Source organism: Oxyura jamaicensis, chromosome 5, assembly GCF_011077185.1.
Source record: "Oxyura jamaicensis isolate SHBP4307 breed ruddy duck chromosome 5, BPBGC_Ojam_1.0, whole genome shotgun sequence".
Taxonomy (NCBI): Eukaryota; Metazoa; Chordata; class Aves; order Anseriformes; family Anatidae; genus Oxyura; species Oxyura jamaicensis.
Genome location: NC_048897.1, coordinates 50554040 through 50576673, shown reverse-complemented (window position 1 = coordinate 50576673; position 22634 = coordinate 50554040). Strand labels below are relative to the sequence as shown.

General features: G+C 49.5%; 2 protein-coding genes across 2 annotated transcripts in view; one reads left to right on the top strand and one right to left on the bottom strand.

Annotated features, from left to right (window-relative positions):
* FBXO34 (F-box protein 34) overlaps positions 1 to 1635 on the top strand; it is a 37298-nt gene extending 35663 nt beyond the window's left edge. Inside the window, exon 8 of the mRNA XM_035329036.1 lies at positions 18 to 1635. Within this exon, the coding sequence (XP_035184927.1) occupies positions 18 to 1054 (1037 nt within the window). The 3' untranslated portion in view covers positions 1055 to 1635. The remainder of the gene's footprint in view (positions 1 to 17) is intronic.
* A 4948-nt stretch (positions 1636 to 6583) lies between these two features.
* Positions 6584 to 22424, bottom strand: ATG14 (autophagy related 14). Its single transcript, XM_035329042.1, has 10 exons — positions 22161 to 22424; positions 17292 to 17354; positions 17119 to 17161; positions 16626 to 16707; positions 11940 to 12177; positions 11309 to 11538; positions 10847 to 10964; positions 9693 to 9783; positions 9497 to 9582; positions 6584 to 7374 (listed from the first exon to the last, which is right to left on the bottom strand). The coding sequence occupies exons 1-10, from the start codon at positions 22391 to 22393 to the stop codon at positions 7068 to 7070; spliced, it is 1491 nt and encodes a 496-aa protein (XP_035184933.1). The 5' UTR covers positions 22394 to 22424; the 3' UTR covers positions 6584 to 7067.
* Between the last annotated feature and the right edge of the window lie 210 nt (positions 22425 to 22634).

Genomic DNA, 22634 nt, shown 5'->3' with positions numbered 1-22634 from the left:
CTGCGCTCGGCAGCCGTTCCCTCCAGCGCTGGAGGCTCGTGTGGGGAGCGCGGGCTCAGGACTTGCTCAGGCCGTGGTGTTGGCGATGACGGCGGGCAGGAGCGATGCTGACAGGCGGGGGGAGGCTCCCCGGCCTCTGCCGGCCGCGGCCAGGGCACCTGCGGATGCCTCGCAGAGCAAGAGCGCGAGTGCTGAATGTCCGTCGAAGGAGGCTGTGATTCTTCCAAAGCAGAGCCCGCATCCTGCCAGGAAGGAGCCCTTGTGCATCAGCATATCGGTCACCAAGACCGAGAAGGGGTGCAGGAAGGAGAAGCTCTCTCGCTCCGGTGAAGATCCGCTCCCGGGGAGGCTGTTTTTCCTCCAGGCCGGCCAGCCTGCCGCTCACGAGCAGCAGCCGCTGCGGGAAGGCGCCCGAGAAAAGCCAGAAGTAGCCCAAAACGAGGATGAGGATGCTTTAGGGTCTGACAGATCGTACGTCAAAAACCACGTCTCTCCAGAGCCGCCTGCCCTCTCTGATCCCCCCCCGGAAGGCGCTTTGCAAGCCCTCGACGCCTCCTGCCTAAAGAGGCAGGTCTCGCATGACTTTTTGGAGACCAGGTTTAAGATCCAGCAGCTTCTGGAGCCTCAGCAGTACATGGCCTTCCTGCCGCACCACATCATAGTGAAGATCTTCGGGTTGCTTCCCACCCGGAGCCTGGTCGCCCTCAAATGTACTTGCTACTACTTCAAATTCATCATCGAGTACTACAACATTCGGCCGGCGGACTCGCGCTGGGTCCGCGACCCCCGCTACAGAGAAGACCCTTGCAAGCAGTGCAAGAAGAAATACGTCAAAGGGGACGTGTCCTTGTGCCGCTGGCACCCCAAACCATACTGTCAAGCTTTACCTTACGGGCCTGGCTACTGGATGTGCTGCCACAGGTCTCAGAAGGGCATCCCGGGCTGTAAGCTGGGCCTTCACGACAATCACTGGGTTCCTGCCTGCCACAGCTTTAACCGGGCTCTCCACAAGAAGCCCAGAGGCGCCGGAGCCGAAGGGGAAGAGGAATGTTAGCGCACATACACTTTCCTGTGAGATTGTTTGGGGCAGGAGGAGATTCTCATGCCTTGTGCTGTTTACAGTGTACATAATTGTCGTGTTTTTTTTTCACAGGGCTATGAAACTGCACATCCTTAAACACAAGAGCCTTTACCTTTTAGACGAAAGATAGCTTTTAGTCCATCCGTGTAAATAACGCTATAAAAACTAATTGTACATACAGAGTCTACAGCTGGCTGAACAACCTACTCACTACAATGCAGCTACGATAGTGTTGCGGCTATAGTTGTGTGTGTTTTTAAGTGTCTCGTTCCGAAATCTGTATATCCTGTATAATATATGAGTGTGTCTGAGAGGGAACTCTAAATAGGTAAAGGCCACCTTGTCTAAAGAACCTTCAAACAATTTAACTGGACAACCTTAACCTTAGCCTAGAACAGATCCATTATAGTAGCCTTGGCAGTGAATAAAAAGAGAGGAATATTATTGTATAGTCAGAATATAAAAAGTTCTTGCCTACCTTACCCATGTTGTCTGTTTTTTTTTTTGGTTTTCTTTTTTTTTTGATTTTTTTTTTTTTTTTTACTTAAATAAAACGTGCATTCCGGATCTGCCTTACCTGACTTTGTCTTGTAAAACTTCAACCCCAAAATAAAAATCCTGTAAAACACGAGGCAGACGCCTGGTGCTGTGCTGTAGTTCAGGCTCGCAGGGTGCTTCCCGGAGAAAAGTAACCCTCCTGTGAAAGTTCTGACTTGAAGAACTCCCTCCTGTAATGTTCAGCTTCCAGGTTTTTCCTCTCCCTCCTGAAAGCTTCTCCCTTTGGAGTCCCCTTTCCCAGCCCTGGCTTCGGCATCCTCAGCTTGAGGATGGAGCCTGGGGCAGGTGGGATGAAGGTGAGTTACTGGGGCCTGCTGGAAGTTCGCTGTCCTCTGACTTTTTCCTTTGTGCAAGGAATCCTTGCAGTGCTTTTCCCTCTGCCTTCCTGCTTCTGGTGCCGCAGTCAGCGCTTTCAGGGGGACAGGGGAAGGTCTGAGTGGCAGTGCCTTGAGCTGCTGCTGGGAGCTGAGCGTGGCGTCTCAGAGTATTTCCACACCAACCTTCCTCCTGCAGCGCCGTGTGCCAGCAGCAGCCGCCTCGTGCCCAGCTCGCGGAGGCAAGCGAAGAGCCTCGTGCCTTTGCGTCGAGTCCCTCCTCTCCCTACACACGGGGCCGTTCCCCTGCCCTGTCTGAGCAAGGACGGACTCCTGGAAGCGCTGACTGTGACTGCAGCAACTCCTGACGCAGCCCGGTGCTCCCCGACCTCGTCTGCGAGACCACAAGGTGCGACGGGTGAGGAGAGCTGGCTCTGGAGGCCAGGAGAACCGCCTGTGTCCCCGCTTCGCCTGTGCTTGCGGACTGAATCAGCTTGGTTTAAGGGACCGGAGTTGTGTTGTTTTTTAAGGAATGTGCTTTTATCCTTGCTGTTAGCAGGGTATGGGGAAGAAAACCGAGCCCTTGCTGCCTGCAATATGGTTTGGGTGAGCACAGCGCGTTGAGGGCTGGTTACAGGGGATGCTGCTTCGCTCCCCCCCCCGCTGTACCCACCGCCTGGCTCCCCTCCCCACTGCTCAGCCCTCTCCGCAATGCAGCAGACATTCTGACAACCAGGAGGAATGAAATTAGAAAGCTGGAAGGAAGGAGGGCGCGGCTGCCTCCCGAGCAGCCAGGAGAGGAAAAAAACCAGGATCCCCTGCTCGCTTGGGCCTTCGGTCCTTAACGGGGCGCAGGCTGCACCGGGACGAGCAGCAAAAACAACCTGGAGGGAGCCAGAGTGCTGAAAGCAGCAGGATCCAAGCCCTTCAGCTTCGTTTCGGTTAAGGAAGAGGGGGAAGAGGCGGCTTTCCTGCCCCCCACCCAAGGCTCTGGAAAACTTGCGCTAACCCGCACGGCGCTGACAGCCGCAAGGAAAGTCCCCGCCAGGCTGAAATAGAAGCAGCAGAGGAAAATATTTGGTAACTAGATAAGGGGCGAGTGAGGTCATTTTTTTTTTTGGCCCGGGGTGTGAGATTCTGGTCACCTTTGCTGACCAAGGCTGCCAGAGGGGGAAAAAAAAACGGGGAATCAAATAGTGGCACTGGGAGCTTTTTGTCCCTCGCCGTTCAAGGCAGAGGACAATTCGCTGCCTTCCCCGCCCTGCCCCCAGGCTGGTCGAGTAACGTGGGCTGTTTTATACATCACTGGGTATGCTATTTGCCGAATGAGCCCTGCTGCACAGCCTTACGAGGAAAAGTCGCTCCACAGAACCACCTTTTGCATCCAGCAGTGGTCCGTGCTGAAGGTGGCTTCGCGTCTTACAAAAAAAACTTAAAAGCAGCAACATCCAGGGTAGGGTTCTGGTTCTTCAGAGGCCGTTCAGGGAGCAGCTGATGGGGGATGAGCACCAAAAAATCACCAAAAAAAAGGTGATTTAAAAAAATGTTCAGTGTTGGCTGTAGAGGACTCAGTAGAACTCAACTTCCCTGCCCGCAGCGCTTGGAGCCGGGGCTGGCTTTGGCTTTTCAGCTCTGCCTGTGAAGAAACAGCAATAACATCTCTGTCGTTCCCAAGTGGTTGTCAAACTCCGGGGGGGCTCCCAGCACCAGCGAAGCTGCCCTGGGCTGAGGCCTCTCGCTCCATCCTGCCTCTTTCTGCACCTTTTCCCCTTTCCTTGCTGCGTCTCTGCTCCCCGTTGCAGGGCTCTTCGGCGCCCACCAGCTCCCCATCACCACCCAATGGAATGATTTGTGGGCTCACAGGTATCCGTCCCCCCCGTAGGGTCACTGGCCCCAAAACTGAGCAGGCCAAGACCCACCAGTGCTGCTTTGTGACAGTTGCCGGCCTCATAACGCGCGCTCGGAGCCTGTCGCAGTGACCCCGTGGCCAGGAGCGCGCTCCCTTTTGTGCACCAATAACCTGATTACTAAAAATACCAAGTAATTAAAATAACCGAAATAACAAATAACTGAAATAAAAAATTAACCCCCCACCTGCACTTGGCAACACACAAAAAAACGGCGCCCAGGCCCGGAGCTGGCGATTTATCAGCTGACATGCCCAGAGCTGTACGTGTGTCCTTTGCAGGACGTCTCTGCCTGCCCCGCTGGAGATGCAGCTATTTTATAGGAGTATTTTTTTGACTCATACCACATATTTTACTGCTCTACGATCGCCCTGTAACAGGTCTGGTGCCCGGGAGGCGGTGAAGGCTGCAAAGGGTTGTGTACTTCCCCAGCATGTTTAAAAACAAAACGCACAGAAGTAACAAATATACAACTTTAAAAAAAAATACTGTTAAAGATTTATTGCAATAATACAATAAAATTTAGAAAAAAAAAATCGTGTTTAGTTACATCGAGTTTGGAAGTTGCAGAGAGAGGGCCCGAGTTTCGGCAGGCGATGACCCAGCCCCGCACGTCCCGTCCGCCACCCGCCGAAGGAGCCCGATTTCAGCCGAGGGCTGGGCTCCGAAATCAGGCTCTTCCTTGGCAGCTCGCGTGGGCCACGCCGGATCGCTGCTCCCGGACAGAAGTCACGGCCTGGACTGAAATTCCTGCACTCGTGCTACGCAAGTTGTTTTGTAAACTCTCAGCTGGCTGACTCCAACTATCTCTAATTACAGATATTGCCTCCCTCCTTCCCTCCCTCCCTCGCCCCCCAAACAACCTGGAAAACTAATCCTGGCGATTGCACTCAAGGTTTGGACACACACACTTAATTCTTCCTTCGCTACACATGTGCAAAACACTTTAAAAAAAACACCAAACAACCCCACAATCTGTTCTGTTACAAAAACATCTCTCGAAAGGAGCTCTCTCGATGCACTGGAACACCCTCACAGGGCCGTTGTGCACTTCCAGAGTATGACATGGTTGTAAATAAATTATTTGGAAAACACGATGGGTACGAAGTATATGGCTTAAAAGGTTCTCGTGGTGGGGTTTTTATTTTCCCCTAAATAAGTCGAGGACAGCATATAAAGCTGAATCATGGCCTGGCCTTTAGGGTTCTACGTAGCACAAAGGGAACAATGAAAGAGCGACTGAAATGTGTATTAAAAAAGAGGAAAAAAAAGGAGGGCAGATACCTCTATGGTGGGGTCCAGTGCAAAATAAACGAGGATCCAAAACGGGCCGTGCAATGCTAAGAGCCCAACACGCAGCACTGCTACGTGCTGGCTGCTCGGAGCTGCGACGGGTCCGGTCGCTGCGGCTGTTTAATAAAGTGCTGTCAGCTGAGCAGTGACCGAAGCCTCCTCTCCCTGTCCCTGTCCTTGTCCTTGGCACGGTCCCAGCTCAGACCGCGGTAGCCAGCGGGGTCTTGGCTGATTTCTTAATCTGTTTCCCCGACACGACCCTACCTGGGGCTCAGACCAACTGGCAGCGCTGAGGGGGCCTTCACCTAACAACACGCGCGCTGTGGGTGCGGAGTTCAGGGTCTTTGCTTTAAAAACCCCAACAAACAGCTACCACCAGCAAAAAACCCCTACCAACAACGGATCCCCACTGCCAAAAACAAAGTACGAGAAGGACACGGGGGGAGGCACAGCACTGGAGCCAGGTGGCAGTGCTGGCTGGCCTGGGGAAGGCCCGCAGCATCCCAAAACTGTCCCAACACATCCCAAAAAACTCCACACGCTCGACAGGAGAACGGGAGGGCCGGGCGAGGCAGCCTGCAGCTGGGGGTTCCACCACGAGGACGCCGCCTCGGATGTGCCAGCACGCCAGGCACGTGGCTTGTGCGTCAGTCACGCCACCAGCTGCATCGGCACGGGGGAGCGGCAGGGAAGGCCGGCTGAAATCTTCCACCTCGGAGGGATGGGAGGATGCTTTTACACGAGCTTGCCCCGTGGAGAAGTCAAACGCCCCAGCTCTATAAAATGTAAACCGTAAGTGGGAAGCCTCGCTGAGCACAACCATCGCTAAGCCGTACGTACCAAGGCAGAGGAAGCGAGGAGCACTCGTTAGCGAACGCATCTGTCGGTATCGCGCCTCCCGTGGTTTTACGGCAGGCCAGCTGCGCTGTGAGCGTTTCTGCAGTGAAATGAAATCAACTTCTTGGCATTCAGTAACCAAGGAAAGAGCAAACCCCACCAGAAACACAAAATACAACAGGGTTCACAACGCATGTAGTGTGGAGAACGCGCGACTTCATCAGACTAGCTTGAAATGAGGTTTTTCTACTATTAAAAAGTGGCAACGTGGTGTAACTGATGGATATTATTGCAATCCTGTATCGGCGTCAGCGTGGGTCTAGCTAAGAGAATGTCCAGTGTTTCTTTGGTGTATGATACTAGGAGTAAAGAGCCCGTGTGCTTTGGGCAGCACAACACGAAACTTTCAGCCTACCTACCAGTGGAAACAGCATGAAACCAGCCAGTTTTCCATGGCGAAACTGGACGAAGATCCACAACCAAACCTAAAGTAAGAGCAATTTGTTGTGAGAATTCCTGTCCATGCTGATTCTCTGTATTAAAAATATGGCAACGGAGATTAGAAAACATGGTAAAAATGCATAATTCTCATGTCCTGAATGAAAAAAATTTAGAAAGATGCATTTTTGCATTAACGCAAGACAGATTTAAAACACGCACACACAAACCCTGTAAGGAGTTAAGAAAACGTGAACTGCGTTTGCACCACTGTCCGGCTGCACACCGAGCAGCCCTCCCTCCGTGCTCATTCGGATCCAAACACTCCAAAATCCGTTTCTTCTTCAGGAAGCAGAGCTGGAGCCTGCTGGGTCCTTCTTCTTTCCACTCAACAATGCAGACAGAACGGAGACACCGAGTGCCCTCACAGAACCCGTCCGAAGGATGGAGCGAGCCAATTTACAAAAGGGTGCCATCACAGTCATCGTGGGTAAATAAAAAGGTTCTTCGGGTTTACAAAACGTAAAGTCTGACCTTTTCTTTGTTCCAGGCACTACTTAACTGAATATGTAAGGTTTACTACAGCATTGTTGGGGAGGGATTCCTTCCTCACATCCTACGATCCTTCTGCCGTGCTCGTTAGCGATGTCCAGTGTACGCCTTAAACCACGAGGTCACCGAGGCAGCAGCAGAAGAGATCATGCCGCCAGCGCTGCTGCTGGCGATGGGCTGCGACGCCTGCGTGCTCTGGCTCTGCAGCATCTCCACCTGCTGGGAGGGGATATCGCAGAACCTGGGGCTTGGCAGATTCTCCCAGTCTGTCCCCAGGTCCGTCTCTTCGTCGCTGACGTGCTCGTCTCCGCTCTCGTCTGTCTCGCCGGCGGCGCTGGGGTCCACAAACTCCATGGAGTCTTCGAGATCAGCGCTGATTTCGAAAGGCCCGGACCTGTGAAGACGGACACAGCGCTGTCAGCCCTTTGGGTACGGTGCACGGAGGGACTGTCACTGCACCGGTGAATTAAAAAAACACCTCTGTCTCTAACAGCTGGCAAAGAGAAACTCGGTGGCTACAGAGATAACTACGCTATGACCACAGCAAAAGGACAGCGGCTGGCCAAGGGAGCGATAGCCGGGCTCCAGTCCATGGTGCCAGGATGATGGGAGAGCTCTTTCGCCTCGGCAGTGGAGAGTGAAGCACACATGCAAAAGAAAAAACGATCGGTAATAACTCACGGCTCCACTGGTGGGGATCTCGGCTTGATGCGGAACAGCTTTTATTTTTAGCGCTAGCTGTGGCCAGGCCAGCTCTGCCAGCCAGGGGCAGGGCGTAGGTTACGGCCCGCAGAACATCCCTGCGGCGCTGGAGATATTCAGAACCCCGCTGGACAGGGTCCTGAGCAACTTGCCCTGCCTGACTCTGCCTCGAGTGGGGCTCTGGAGAAGATCTCCAGAGGTCCTGGCCAAACTCATCTCTCCGTCACCGACTCCGAGTTCCCTGCTGCCACTGCCTGGCTGGAGAGGCAACTGCATCCTGCCCAGGCCCTCAGCCTCGCGCCAGGGAACAGGGGAGACTGAATCCAAAATATCTTTACTGAGCATCTGCAGACATTTTCAGAGGCCTGTGAGCAGCCACCAGAGGAAGCGAGGGGGTCACGGAGGCAGTGAACAGCTGATTCCCCACGCCAAGCAGGTCCCTGTCAACCCAATTTCAGTCCAGAGCACAAAGCTTGCAGATTCGCAGCCTAACAGGAGCAGGAACGTAACGTGGGTAACGGGGTTTCTGCACTGTGGTTCTCCAACCTGACGTGGAAGCCTGAGGCGGCAACTTAGCACGGAAAATTTTAAGGAGAGTCATCAGGTTTATGGCCACAAGGGTCCCTCAGATCATCTTGTGTGACCCCCTCTCTAACAAAGGCCAAGGCATTCCACCATTCCCCCTGTCCTGAGCCACAGTCCTCTCTCAATCTCCTCTCTAGAGAGATGAGAGCGTTTTATATGGGCTGAGCTGTTCCCCTCACTGCTGGTTAGCTTCTCCACCGATGTTCCCACTTCCCTGTAACCTCTCCTTCTATCACGTGGACCCAGCTGATGCCGAGTGAGACCCATCTCTGCTCAGGCCTTTTACTTCCCATCCCAAGGAACCACCAGGTTTAGGATTTATCCACCGTGGCACTTCTATCCCTCACAGCAGCTGCTTTCCAGGACACAGCTCTTCACTCTCTGGGTGTTTCCTGCCCTCTCCTTGTTTTCAGACAAGCAGCAGCATGCACATCATTTTTTCCAAACTGAGCTACGTTGGCTCCCCACAGCTTTGGGCTAAGTAGGGATGTACTTGAATGTAAGCTAAGTTTGTAGAGGCACGAATTCAGCTCCTCTTAGTGACATCGCAGGCTTTAAAATAAAACTAGTCCTGAACACTAGGACAAGGTGGAAAAGTAGATGTCAGAACATTCGTTATGTTTGAGGGGGAATACAGGAGTAGAATAAACAAATATTTGCAGACTGTCTCGGGCACAAGTGACTGGGTTATCCCCAGAGGAAATCAATGTTGACTTTCTTACACTTAAGTTGTAAAAAGAAAGGAAGAATATTGAGCCTGGCGTGTGCAGCCTACAGGAACTGATGTTCTTTTCATCACATGCTGAGTTAACAGGAAAGTTGTCTTTAATCTCAATGTACGCAGAAATTATTACTGTTTGAGTGTGGACTTTGGCCCAGGCTGCTCATTGACTCAAAGTATTTTGGGAAAGCCTGGGATGTGTGCTGCTGTCTTCTGGAGGGAAGGAGTTCCTGCTTCTGAGCCCAGGAGAAACAAGTCCATGTAGTCAATCATAAGGCCACCAGCTGAGCCTGCTCCATGCAGAACCACAGCATACAGATTTCTCTGAAATCTAATTCCCCTTTTTTTTCTGCCTCCTCCTTACAACCAGCCTGATGTGCTGAGGACTCCTCCATAGATGCAGCAGAACAGAAACAGGATAAATATATTTCCCGCATGAATAACACCACAAATGCGTAACTCCAAAAGGGATTCAGTTACAGGTGTGTTCGCAAACTGCTTTTCTTACCTGCCCAAGTTCTCAGTGTCTGGGCTCACCAGGTACATAAGGTTCCTGAGCGTATGCAGTGGGTGCAACAGATCTAAATTTACATGCTGCCATGGAGAAGGTACGAAAAAGACATGATCAGTTACTGGAGGAAACCTGCAGGCACAGCTGACATTTTAAAAGCTATTTGAAGAATCCATACGTTCATTCCCCCTACCTGAGAGAAGCAAAGGTGAAGGATGTTGGCATTCAGCTTCTTCACTGCCCGCGTGAACCTGTGTTTGCTGAGATTCTCGCCGCAGAACTCGCTGTTGAAAGACCACACACACACGTATGCACAAAGCACAAGGCTGTGACAGTGCACCTCCTGGAGACATCAGCATTCTGCCCCCTGGCTTCCTAACAAATCCTGGAGTAAACATCTTTGCAGTGAGCACTTGTTTAAGCCGTACAAGCAGCTACAGAGTGCTCAGGAGATCGCTTTTTCACCTTGTGAGACCTTTAGAATTTTATCAACAAGCACAGCTTGCCCTGGTCTCACTAGTTTCAACAGGACAGGTGATGTGAACCATCTGCAAACTCAAAGATCCACTGTGGCCAAACCATTTTGGTTCTCCTTTTAAACCTTGTTTCCTGTTCCCAACCTGCAATGACTGAGCAACCAAATAATAGCATAAAAAACTGCAGAGGCCCTGCACAACGTTTGTGCCCTCACTTTGGCCATCGCTATCTTAAAAATGTGTAAGAATCTCAGCAGCAGAGCTGAGACCCCTGGAAGATGAACCAAACCCAGAGCTTCCTCAGAATTACTGCTGTACATCACATCTGGGGTTTACACAAGCGTGTGCTCCCAGATGTCTGGCAGCCAGCTACATTCCCCACCGGTATTTCAGCCCAAAGAGAATTACACTGCTGTCATGCCATATTATAAGGCCTCGTTCTACATCTCTTAATGCAGTGGAGCTATTCAGGATGACTAAGAGCTGCTGAATTGGGCTGGGAGTTTGTAAAGCACAGGAGGGCCTCATAAAATGAGAAGTGCTATTCATGCACTGTCATATTTCACTCCAGTATAGGGACGCTGGATAAATTGATGAGCAAGTTGTCATTCTGAACTATGATGGTTGGTCTGTGCTCTCAGGATGTATAAAGGGAGGATGGGAGGGAGGGAGAGAGGGAGGGAGGATGAACTGTGGTCTGAAGTCTTTCTAGACCTCCCTGTGAAATTAAATGGCACACAAAAAAAAGGAGCCATCAACTATTACCATAAAAGCTGTTCCAAATAATGACTTTGTTCACAAAGCCAACCTGAACTAAGATCATTCAGAAGTGGTCACTGATCCACTTTCTTAGATGCCCGCGTGTACTTGCCTGTTGCAGAGCTTCTTGGGAAGATTTACATCAAGTATGAGAGACAAAGTGTTAACAAGCTGGGTTGCATAGCACAATGCAGCACTGATGGTGTAAGCAGGGTTATTATGTTCCATATCTAAAAGAAATAAAAACATCGTGAAAGTCTCGTTATAAACGAAGCCTCGGTGGGTGTGTTAATGTGTTACTGAAGTCTACTCTGGAAAATGTCATTTGTCAGTACTGAGAACTGCTTGAATCCAGCAATCATTTACAGTGAGATCTGTCAGAAGCCGGTAGAAAATAGTAATTCTTGGAATTCCTGCTACATCGACAGCATGTGAACCATGTCAAAACTGTGAATAATTAACTTTATCTCTCTTTTACTCTGCACTGGGTCCCAACGAGCATTTCCTGCAGAAGAGGCTTTCGGAGGACTAATCCCTGTACTGGTGTTTCTTTAATTCTGACCTGGCTCCTTACCTGGTCCTTGTGTAGTCTTCTTCTCTTCCACCCAGTTGTAGTATGCTGAGTAATCTCCGTTATTCGGAAGGGTTATCCAAGGCCCTGTGATACTGATGCTGGTGTCCCCGTTGTGGTCATCACACACCCACCTCCCAGAGAGATACGTGGTTCTCCTGGCTTCTGCAAGCTTGCTCACAGTGCTGGAGGTCATAGCATTGTCGCTCTCAGAAGACACATCTGCAGGATCTCTGTAGCACCCACAGAAGAACAGAGAGTTTTGAAAAGAAGTTCAAAAATACAATCACCAACGTACTTGGCAGGCACTTAATCAGATTTCACAGAGCAAAATGCTTGTAGAAAACACTCCTGCTAAACTCCTTATTGCCCAAACTACTTAGTTCTGGGGTTTTTAATGATCTTTTTTAAGGTTAGCAGTGGACACATACCTCAGATCTCTCAGTGGGGAGATGCTAGCATCTCCACATTCTTCTGCTCTGGACTTCTACCTTTAGATGCTTCGCCTTTGGAAACCACCTCCTCCTCCCCACAGATGCCAAGGGAGCCAGAGTGTCTAGCTTAGACTTACATGACTCACCTCTGAGCGTTTAAAGCTAGGAAAAACGAGTCCAAAAGGATAAGCCTCCCGTACCTCATGCTTGTCTTTACTTCTTCGATGGGAAATATGACTGACGTTAGCTCCAGGATATGCGTCCGCCGAAGGTTTGCCAGATGTTCGTGCTGGGTTTTCAAGTCGTAGGTTTTTTTCTCGACCAAGTCTCCCAGCCTGCGGTTGTGCCTCTGGATCTTCTCCTTCTTCTCCTGATGCCGCTGAGCCCTGCGATAATGCTTCTGGTTCTCCTCTTTGATTCTCAGAAGCCCCTCAGCATCTGTGAAGACGGCAGCAGATGTTAGCCTTGGAAAACGAGCATTGAGGTACTTGTAGTAAGCCTGAGAAAAGCTTGATTAATATTTATAGAAAACAAGATCTACAGCTGCTTAAAACAGAAAACCCTGCCTCACCATTAACGTTTTCCAGCTGCTAAGTGGTACAACTTCTTAATCTTTTCTGAATATCGCAAAAGGGACTGAAATCAGAATTAATCTTTCCCTATCTTTCACCCAGCTATTTTTGGATTTGGAGCAGAAAAGCCAAGATTTCACAGTTTAATTAAACTTCTGGGGTAATCACCATGACAGAAATAGCTCGACTGTACATGCTCGCACGACGCTGGCCAAAAAGGCACGCGTTGCTTGCAGCCAAAATCGAGCGCAGATAGCATCTCCATTCACAATTTCTGGCACCACTGCTTCTATTAGCTTGCGTTACTCGGGCTTTTGCTAACGCACGTCCTCTTAAAGCACTTGGATCCCAGTGGCACAGGCTTCTCCTTACCACAAGGGAAAACTCCCTTTCCAGTCACAAAATGGCAAATGCGCTTACGCTTCTGAAATGCTGCAACTGCCTGAATTTCCTCCGTGCATCAGGCACGCCACGAGTTGGAAGAAAAATTCTTCAAGAGCATCTGCTGGTTCTCCCATAAAATAATTCACTGCAGTAACGCTTCTGCAAACATATGGCGCTGCAGAGGGCGAGTTAACTGCCTCGGTCTTTCAAAAGCAGAGGAAAATGTCTCCGAATGCGCATTTAAGAATTGTAATGTACCCTAGTTTGAATAAGAGCCCCCATATACTGGTCGCTCCATTTCAGTTTTTATGGCTGAAAAGAAACAGCATTAGTCATGCTCTCTTAGAGCACAGCAGACTGCTCGCTTTCCTGTAATCAAGAAATGGGCTAACTGCCCCTCGCACAGAAGGCAGGCAGTAAGCCTGACATCATTTTTCTGATGTATTTTGATTGCGAGGCACAGACGAGACCAGAGCTACAACATCAATGTTCTGTGGCATCTGCTACTCCAAGAAGCCACGTTACGGACTATTAAAACATCAGCTTTCCCAGAAGGGAAGCACAAAAACTGAAGTTACAGATGAAAAATGGGACCCGAGACTGGTTCCCATCCCCTGGTGCCCAGCCATGCCTGGTCAGCACAGGATAGCCCTGCTCCTCCTGGTTTTCACCTGCGGAGTCGGAATTGCACAGAGCTCCGGCTGGTCCCTGGTCTGGAAACGGGGAGCCCAGGACTGCTGAAATAGCTATTATATGTTATACATTGAAATTATATATTCAAATAGCCATTATATTATTACAGTAGCTTATTGTAACTAATAAATTATTAGAAATGACGTAGTAGAAGTTATTTGTACCCATCTATCCGATCAGTGTTTGGTAGGAAGGACGATCTCATACAGGGGAGATGTAAAGGCCCAAATCAAAGCTGGTGAGACAGCTTTCCCCAGGCAGGTAGGAACTAATAACCCTCAGGTCCATAAAATAAGGGACCCCATTGGAGGAACTGCAGGAGAATTTTTCTCTCAACAGTACCAAGAATTTCTAAGTACCAGCTTGCAGTTCAGTTTCTTTTAAGCACTCCTGTAATGTCAACAGAAAATCCATTAATGCCTGCATTCATACTCCCAAACTCTCCCTTTGCACAAAGAGTACGAAGCAAAGAAGGAATAAATCGTCCATTTGTTCAGTTTTCATTCGTGTTCTACTTGCAAGGCTGCTTTTTGCACCGAGGGAGCTCCCTCATCGGCAGGGCCAACAGCAATTATCCGAGAGGCAGGGAGAACACTGCGAACGCGTTTCCTCTTTAGCAGCCCTGCTGCAGAAACAACTGTCCTTTTCTCAGTGCAGCAGTTCTGCTTTATGACCCAGTTTACGAGGCAATTAAAATTTGTCCCCAGAAGTATTTCAGGACACCACCAAGCCCCACGCATTCACGTTGCCTGCTAAACGCACGCACAGGCACGCTGGTCTCTGCCCAACAGAGCCATGCCAGGCATCCACAAGATCACCTCCTCAAATTGTTCTCTGCAGGCAGAAGGCAAAACACACAAATTTTAAAACCTAATTTTAAGAAACACCAATTCTTGAAGTACCCAGGAGAGCCAGCTGAAAAAACAGGAGCCCAGTGATCTAGAGATGTTTCCTATGTCAGTAAACCCACCTACACCACGTCCAAGAGAAGAGAAAGAAGCTATTTACGTTTTGTAACGTGGTCTCTTCCCTAGGAGAGAACCAGGTTGAGCTTCTGATGTCCTGGCTACGTAGTAAAGCTGCAGATTAGAACTATTTAAGTATTAATACATTTTAAAGAATAATAGAAAAGTGGAGGAGCTCCATTCCCCGGCTGGTTCTAACGTTTTGAGAAAAGGTGATTAAATTCCTCACATTGACTTCCTCTTCTCCTTTCTTCACAGGCTAAAGAGAACAATCAGTTATTATTCCCTTCATAATAATCTTCTATCTACTGAAAAAATGCTCTTCTTCATCTTCCCCCACCCCCCTTTTTTTTTAAACTAAGCCAAACAGCAATTTTCTTGGCCACTCCTTGTGTTTTATTCCTAATGTTCCCTTCTGGACTTTCTCCAGTTGATTTGTATCTTCCTTAAATTGCTCAAACTGGGCTCCAGACTCCCACTGAGGCAACGCCACTGCTGAGCACAGCAGGATAACTGCTTCCTTCTTAAATACAATGCCCGTGTTAGCATAACCCCGACTGAGGTCTGAACCTTTCTGGAGCAGCACTAGGTTGTTATTTGGGATTTAATTGGCAATTCTTCAGGTCCCGTCCTGTCAAATCTTGCCAGCATTCCCCACCACGGGTTTATTATCTTTCCTAAACGACATGCACTTAACTTTGTTCATTTCAGATGATGCAGTTAATTTATCTGCATGATTCTGAATTTGATCCTGTTCTCCGCTGAGCTCGTATCGCCACCCACCTTAGGTTCCTCCATTCCACTTCCTATTCCACCGTGCAAGCTATTATAGAAAAAGGTAAACAGAACTGGGCTCCACCTGCCTCAGCTCCTCTGTTGGACGAGCATCACTGCTCTTTGAATGTAGCCCTGCCAGCCTTCTGTGTCAACCTTGCAGTGATTACATCCAGAACTGATTTATTTGCTTGCTCGTGAGACATCGTGGGGCAGACAGAGCCCAAAGGTATCTTGCACCTTCTGCTTCTTCCTCCACTAGAGCCCTTGACCCACAGAGAAGGGGTTGATCTGACAAGATCTATTCTTAACAAAAAGTGATGACTGTTTTTAATTATCTTCTAGGTACCTTAGGTACCTACAAGGTGGCCAGAGGATTGTAAGAGGATGGCAGTGTCATCGGTGTAAGGCTCCTGCAAACAGCTGCTGTTTCCACTCTGTTCCCTGGGACATCTTCTCTCCCTCACGTGCTCTCAAGTGCTCCACTGCTGGTTCCTTAAGTTCCCTGGGGTGAATCTGATAAGGCCCTACAGACACAATCAAAATAATATTTAACTGGCTGCTTTCTTTCCTTGGCCCGAAGTCCTCTCTCAATCTCAGATTTAATCTGGCTAAACACCTGATCGCATTTTCTTTGTTAGAAGATGAAGCAAAGAAGGCACCGAGTATTTCAGCCTTCTCTGCAGTTACTCACTCTCTTTCCTCTTAACTAACTAGCCTGCTTGCCTACTCCTTCATCTTTTTTTATTATACATTTCATACTGTGCTATCCATCCTCCCTACTAAATGAAAATCATTTTGCACCGCAGCGTTTTTGATGTTATCGCTGCAAGCTTGTGCTATTCCTTCCTAACTATTCTCAGTTCCACGCCTGTGCTTCCACTTTTTGTATGGCTCCTCTTGAATCTCAAGTCATTAAAATGTTCCGGGTTCAGTCAATACACTCCTGCACATTTCCTATCTCTGCTTTGCATGGAGTGCTGCATATTCTTTTCTGAAAAACGACTCTACACATCTCCTGTGTGTAAAATATTCAATGAGCTTCACAACCGAAGCTGCTGAACGTTAGCAACACAGCAGCCCATGCCATATTTCGGTGACGGTCTTGCTCAAGCACGATTCTTAGGATTTCTAGACAGGTGTGGGTTAAAATTCAGCGCTTAGATGAAATCTCTAACAGCTGCAGAGCTGTTTGCTCCTTTTTATCAAGAGGAAGTGATCAGCAACGCTACACTGCATAAAGCCATCTCTAGGGAGAAAGCCAAATTCATAGGCTGCTAAGCAGTTACTTTTTAAGCTGTTGCAGAATTATCTCCACCCAGCTGAATAATGTCTCCTGTTTTCTAATTAAAACGCAGGCATAAATGGGTAAAGTCCACTCAGTGATTTGCCTTGGAAATTCACTATTTTTAAAAACTAGCACTCATACCCGCTGCGATTGACTTTTCCCTCTTTAAGGCACGGTTTTACATGTTACAAAGGCACAGGCATTACTCACGTCTTGTCATTTCATCATTTTCCTTGCAAATGGTCTGTTTCAGCTGCTCGATCCTCATCTTGCAAGACATTATTTTCCATCTCTGCAAAAGAACATTCGGCAACCGGAGGGCACAAACCATTTCCAACACGCTGACTAATGATTAACAACAAAGCCAGCAGCTTCAGTGCAAAAGGAGCAGGATGTTCTGAACTGAAGCAGACCGATAAATAAATATTTCACGTACCGCTTTGTGCGCAGGAGAGTGCCACAAAGAAAGAGAATAGTCAGTATGAAGTCAACTGATACAATAAGTTATTGAACAAATATCTAGTAAGGAATTAAAAATATTGAGGGTCTGGAGCGCTCTGCTGGCAGAGCCCGTTTTGCTTTTGCTTACAGCAGGCTTTTTTAGGAAAGCAGTGCAACGCCCTCAAGGTATAATGTAACTTAAAACAATGCGATCTAGCGATTCAGAGAGGTCCAAAACGATGGGATGCTTTGAATAACTCACCAGCTGATCAGTTATCTCTTTGCCTTCCATGGCCTTCAAAACACTAGAGGAAAAACATGAATGAAAGTTATTTGGCTTATCTCGACCACATCTGTCTCCAGCAACAGCGTGTCAGAGATACTTTTTTTTAAAGAATTCTTAGAATTTATTTTCATTTAATGACCACAACTTACTGTTTTTGGAATTCCCTCTGTTTCGTTTTAAGATGCATCAACCTTTCTTTCTTGTCTGAGAACCTGGAAGAGATTAAATGCTTTTATTGCTATTTTGCACAACGGTATTGTCAGTTGTCCAAAACAACGAAAAGGCTGAAGCTTGTGGGAGTCTCTAAACCTCAGCTACCTGTCTTAATCTTTGTAAGCAATGGCTCAATATATGAAACTGCATTTTCTTCTACTTGTTTCTGCCAGGCGCTTGTAGGTGTCACAAGCGCCTGACCCAAATGCCTGCTTGAGGTCTCCCCCAGTGGGTGTGGGAACTGCCAAGAGCTGATGGGAAGGGAGATTTTTAGGGTTCATCATCCTGCATTTCCATCCTCTGAACACGAACAGCCACGTTCTGCTCACCTGCACGTTCCACAGCACACTGAGAAATACTTTTAAAGCAAACAGCGGACGAACAGCGCGTATTGAGATTACAGCGAAGTGACAAAGCTAACAGCAAGAGAGACAGCCAAGGGATGTGGACAACCTAGAAACAGCAAGTGTGCGCAGTGTTCTGCCACGCACAGCCTCCCAGTTTTCCTTTGTGCTTGCCATGCCACAGCACCATCCTGATCCACACCTCCAGTGGGTGTCTTGGGGTCAAATCCATGCAAGGAAACAGAATTCCATGTATTTTGCCTTGGAACATGTAGAATTCACAGTTTCATGCTAACAACCCACCAAGTCCTTTATTTCAGGGATATCTAAGCTTTATTTAGAGAGAATCATGCAGTAAGTAAGCCTTGACAGGATGGCATCTGGGGCCTCTCTCTGCTCAACCCTGTAGATTTGGTTCCCCATAAAACCAAACCGCTTCATTTCTTCTCTTGAAGCGCTGGAACCTGAAAGCTCGGAGACTGATTTCGGTTTTACAAAGTGTGTAACCGCCCTTCCAGATGACAGCAGCATTAAAACAACAACAAAACTTCTGGCTGCTGCCTTCGCAGGCGACCAAAACTATCTGAGTTCCTTCCAAACCAGCTCAATCCCAAGCGCAGGTGCTGCTCTAAATGCCAGAGGCCACGTGAGCGCCTGAGGAATGCGGTGCAACCGGAGCCCGGCCGCTCAGCATCCTTCCTTCCGTCCGTCCCGCGTGTCCTCACCCACCAGTCAGCGTGGAAATTGCACAAGCACGCTGCACCGACTCCTGTTTACGACGCCGTAACGCACGCCTCCTGCACCTCCGACCTCGGGCACAACCAGAAATAACTCGGCCACGCCGGGCGGGCGCACGCGGAAATTTGGCGATTCTTCATCTCGAAGCTGGGTTCGTTAACGGGCACGGAGGCTGATTTCCCAAACCGTGTCCAGCACACTAGTGGAAAGATGATCTGTCAAGAGCCTGGGACTAAATTAAGTTCTCGCTGGTGAGGGAAGACAGCAATGTTTGTGAAAGCCTGCAAGAATTACAGCTCACCACGCGCTTCAGCAACCGTGTCAACCAGCTCCTACCAACTCCTTCAGCAGGTCTCCCCGAAGCAGAGGTTTCCAGTTCCTTATATAGCCCCGTTTTTAATTGTGTTGCATCACGTAACTCATTCTTCTCTGTATATCCACAGCCCTTCCATCTGGCAAAGAAACAAAGCTCTGAACGGACTCTCACAGAAACTCCCATGAAATGTAAACAGAGAAGGGGAACTAAAACTATCCATTGAATGCTTCTTTTTCCTCCGGTCTGGATCAACCTGAGATTTTCTGTGGCTTATTTCCATGATATAGAATCAGAAAGGGAAAAAAAAAGAGGAAAAAAGGACTCCCTAATCTATAGGAACTGATTTATGGTGCAGGAGTTGAGGGTGGCAACAGGTACATCCATGCGCTGGGAAAACATGCGCTGAGAATTTATGCCTGTGACAGGCTGGAGTGAACTCCTGGGAGGAAGAAGAGTGCCCTGAAATGAACAACAAGATGCTTTGAACACACAACACGTTACTAATGAAAAGAAGAATGTCGGTGATTATTTTACTGCGGGACTTCCGGACTACTCATCTTTAATTGTAGCCGTGTTTCACTAATTAATCCGAACAGCTCCCCCCTCACAGGCACAAGGTGTGCTTTTTGTTAGACACGAACCATCTTCCCGTAGCTTTTATAGCAAGTAGCACATAAAATAGTCCCATGAAAAGAAATCTGGAACAATTCTTGCTGTTAAAATGTTAAAATATTTATCGTCTTACGAGGAAAAACCCCAAGAAAAGAGTAGAACATCACTGGATACAAGGGGTAACCCCCTTTGACTTCTCACAAGGGAGAGGTACGAATGTTTTCCTCCAGCCTGTAACAACTGGGAGGCAGGGGTGTCCCTGTGCATCCCACGGCTGAATTTCTCACACCGCTCCCTCAGCAAAGCCCTTGTCGTGACCCTGCCGGCCTCCTCCAGGCCTGACCGTGATCTAAAATTAACCCCGGTGCTACTAGAAGGCATAAAGTAACCGACTCCATACCGCCGACAGCACACACAACCCGAGCTCCAGCTCTCTGCACCTGTCCCTGCACGACCACGCCACGGCGCGTGGTCACGGTTTATAAGGTTGCTCCCTCCCTCGTGGTGCTCACGCCGCAAGAAATTCGCAGAAACCCCTCGCTGCTCACGGAGAGGAAACAATGAAAACTGACCTCTGGGATGCCGGGCTATTTCTCTCTCACCTTCCTATTAGTCACTCGAAGGATTAGTTATACAACGCGGATAAAACACTTCAAGCACACTTCCAAACTATCAGTAATTCTGGTATCTTTGAAAGAACAAGAAATCCGAGTTTTACGAAGCTTTGTCCCTACACGGAACTTTTCCTGCTGCAATCGCTCACGCTGATGCTGTTCTTGTTTTGTTAGTCCGTTACTTCAGGAGGCTGCTGCAGGAGAGTTTCGAGCAGCAGGAGATGCAAAGCTCAGGGAAACGCAGCGTCCAGGAGGGCTGCCCGAACGGGGGCTGGAGAACAGGAGCGGATTCCACAGACAGCAAGCCCAAGGCCCCGACCAAGGGGAAAAAAGGGAGAAGAACAACAAAAAAGGGGCTTTTCCTACAGTCAAGAAATGCAGCTTAAATCATTCAGAATGTTTTCTATCCAAGGGGAATGGGACAGTTACATCCCGGGAGGATGCAGTGACAGCAGGCACTGATACGAGGAAGATACGAGGAAGGTAAGAGATTTTTTTAAAGTAGCTGTTGCTGCTGGTGCTTTGGCTAGGGCTGCTTCTTCATGGTTGCATTTTTCCAACGCGTAGAGAAACTTCTTGAGCCTTGGTTAATACAGGATGTCAGGGGCTCCGCTGTAACGGATGCTGCAGTTGGATTTCTGTAACGAAGCCTGATGGTTAGCCAGAATCTTCAGGCTGCAGAAAGGGCAGGAAAAAATACTTGGCTTATGTTCCAAATGCCAAAACCAATTGTATTTTTTTTTTTTCATGGGAACTGCAGATAACCCTGAGCAGTCTCTCACACACACACAGAAGTTTTTCATCTATTTTAGACAGGCTAAAATACAGCTTGTGGTTCCACAACGCAGCCTCTGAGGCAAAAGAAAACCCATCGAAGTGGCAGACTCGGGCCTCACGCTTCACGCTGGCTGCCACCTCGTGCCCACTCCCATCAGCTTTAATGAAACTTGGCACGGGTTGAGGGTCCACTCACCCAGATACAGACCCAGATGTGAGTTGGCTTTCTATATTTGAGTTAGGCTTGAGGTAAATAAAAGTAAGACAAGCACATCATTGTCCAGTCACGCCTTCTGGCGTGCAAACACCCACAGAAAGAGTTTATGGCAGGAAAACGCCGTCCTGCCATAAAAAGCTGACTGGATCTGTTGCGGAGAACCAAGGCAGGATGAAAGACGCCGCCGTTTCCCTGGCTATTCTTATATCTGGCAGACGGATGCAAAGGGTGTTAGGTACGAGGACACTTCCACACGACACACCGCTCGCTGCCTTCCCAAAATAGTTCAAGAAATCACCCTCAGCAGCTGTTAACGAAGCTACAAATCCAGGACCACAAGCACGGCCAAAAAGTAGGGCTATTCTTGAGACAGCGCGAGGCAGACTTTTTAAGAATCCGGGGTGCACATGCTGGAAACGACAGCTCGCCTCGCAGTTGAAAATGAGCTAGAGAGGGGCAACGTGCATCTGAACCACACAGTGAGACTGTCTTGTTGACCAACACTCCTTCAGCAGCCCTCCTGCCGACCCTGCTCCGTGCAAAAAAGGGGCAGGAAGGTGCGTGATCAACTCAAGTGGAATATTTCTGTAATCTATAACGGGCCCACAATTAGGACTATTTATACAAACAGGAACGAAAAGAACAGGTGCTGTTTTCTTGCATACTTTCCTGATTTCGGTTAACAGTTTAGGAAACTACTGTTTTAACTACTGGTTTGATATACTTCCGAGAACAGGGACATATTTCAAGTGTCCCACTGTTTTTGCCCTTAACTGTCCGGAGCTGTCTCCAGTTCCCTGGTTACACCTGTATGGACATGACCAAGGGAACGTCGGGGCGCTGCGCCACCCAAACTCTTTATAATCATTATTATTTGACACATTTCATCCCTCAGCAGCTGAGTACCTCTCACAAAGCCGGCGCAGCCCCCCAGGATGCCCCTCACCCCGCTCTGTCTCACTACCTCCTGGCTCAGGGGGACAAGGACCCCCCCGAGCAAACCCCAGCAGCTCCCCGGGACCCCGTTACCGGGGGGGGGGCGACCCCCGGCACCCCCCGGGCGAGCCCCCACCACCCCGAGGGGGCCTCCCCCTGCCCGAGGGAGGCGTTGAGGGGGAGGCCGTGGGGCTGCTCTCAGGGCCGGCGGCAGGGCAAGCCCGAGGCCCCCTCCCCGTCCCCCCCGGTACCTCTCCGAGTCGCGGCCGTCGAAGAAGACGAAGTCGCCGCCCCGGACGCACTTGGCGCAGGTGAGGCGGCGGCGCGTGGTGTTGCAGAGCGGGCACCGCTCCACCGCCACGTACAGGCCCTCGGCGTCCTCCTCGGGGCCCCGCAGCGCCGCCGGCCCTGCCCCGGGTCCTGCCCCGGCCCCGGCGCCCCCCTGCCCGCCGGGCTGCGGCCGGCAGCCGCTGGGAGCCGCCATGATGGGCGCCCCGGTCACGTGGGGCCGTGTTGTGGCGCCGGGCATTGTGGGAAGAGGGCGCTGAGGGCCCGGCCCTCAGAGCTGGGGTGGGGGGGGGATCCTGAGCAAGGCGGCCGCTGTTAAATAATAAATAAAATAGATACAAGTCTGTTCTGCGGGTGTTTCTCTCGGTCCAGGGGTGGTGGAGGTTATACAGTCAGCCCCGCTGCAGAGGGCTGGGGAAGGAAACGGGGCAAGTGGT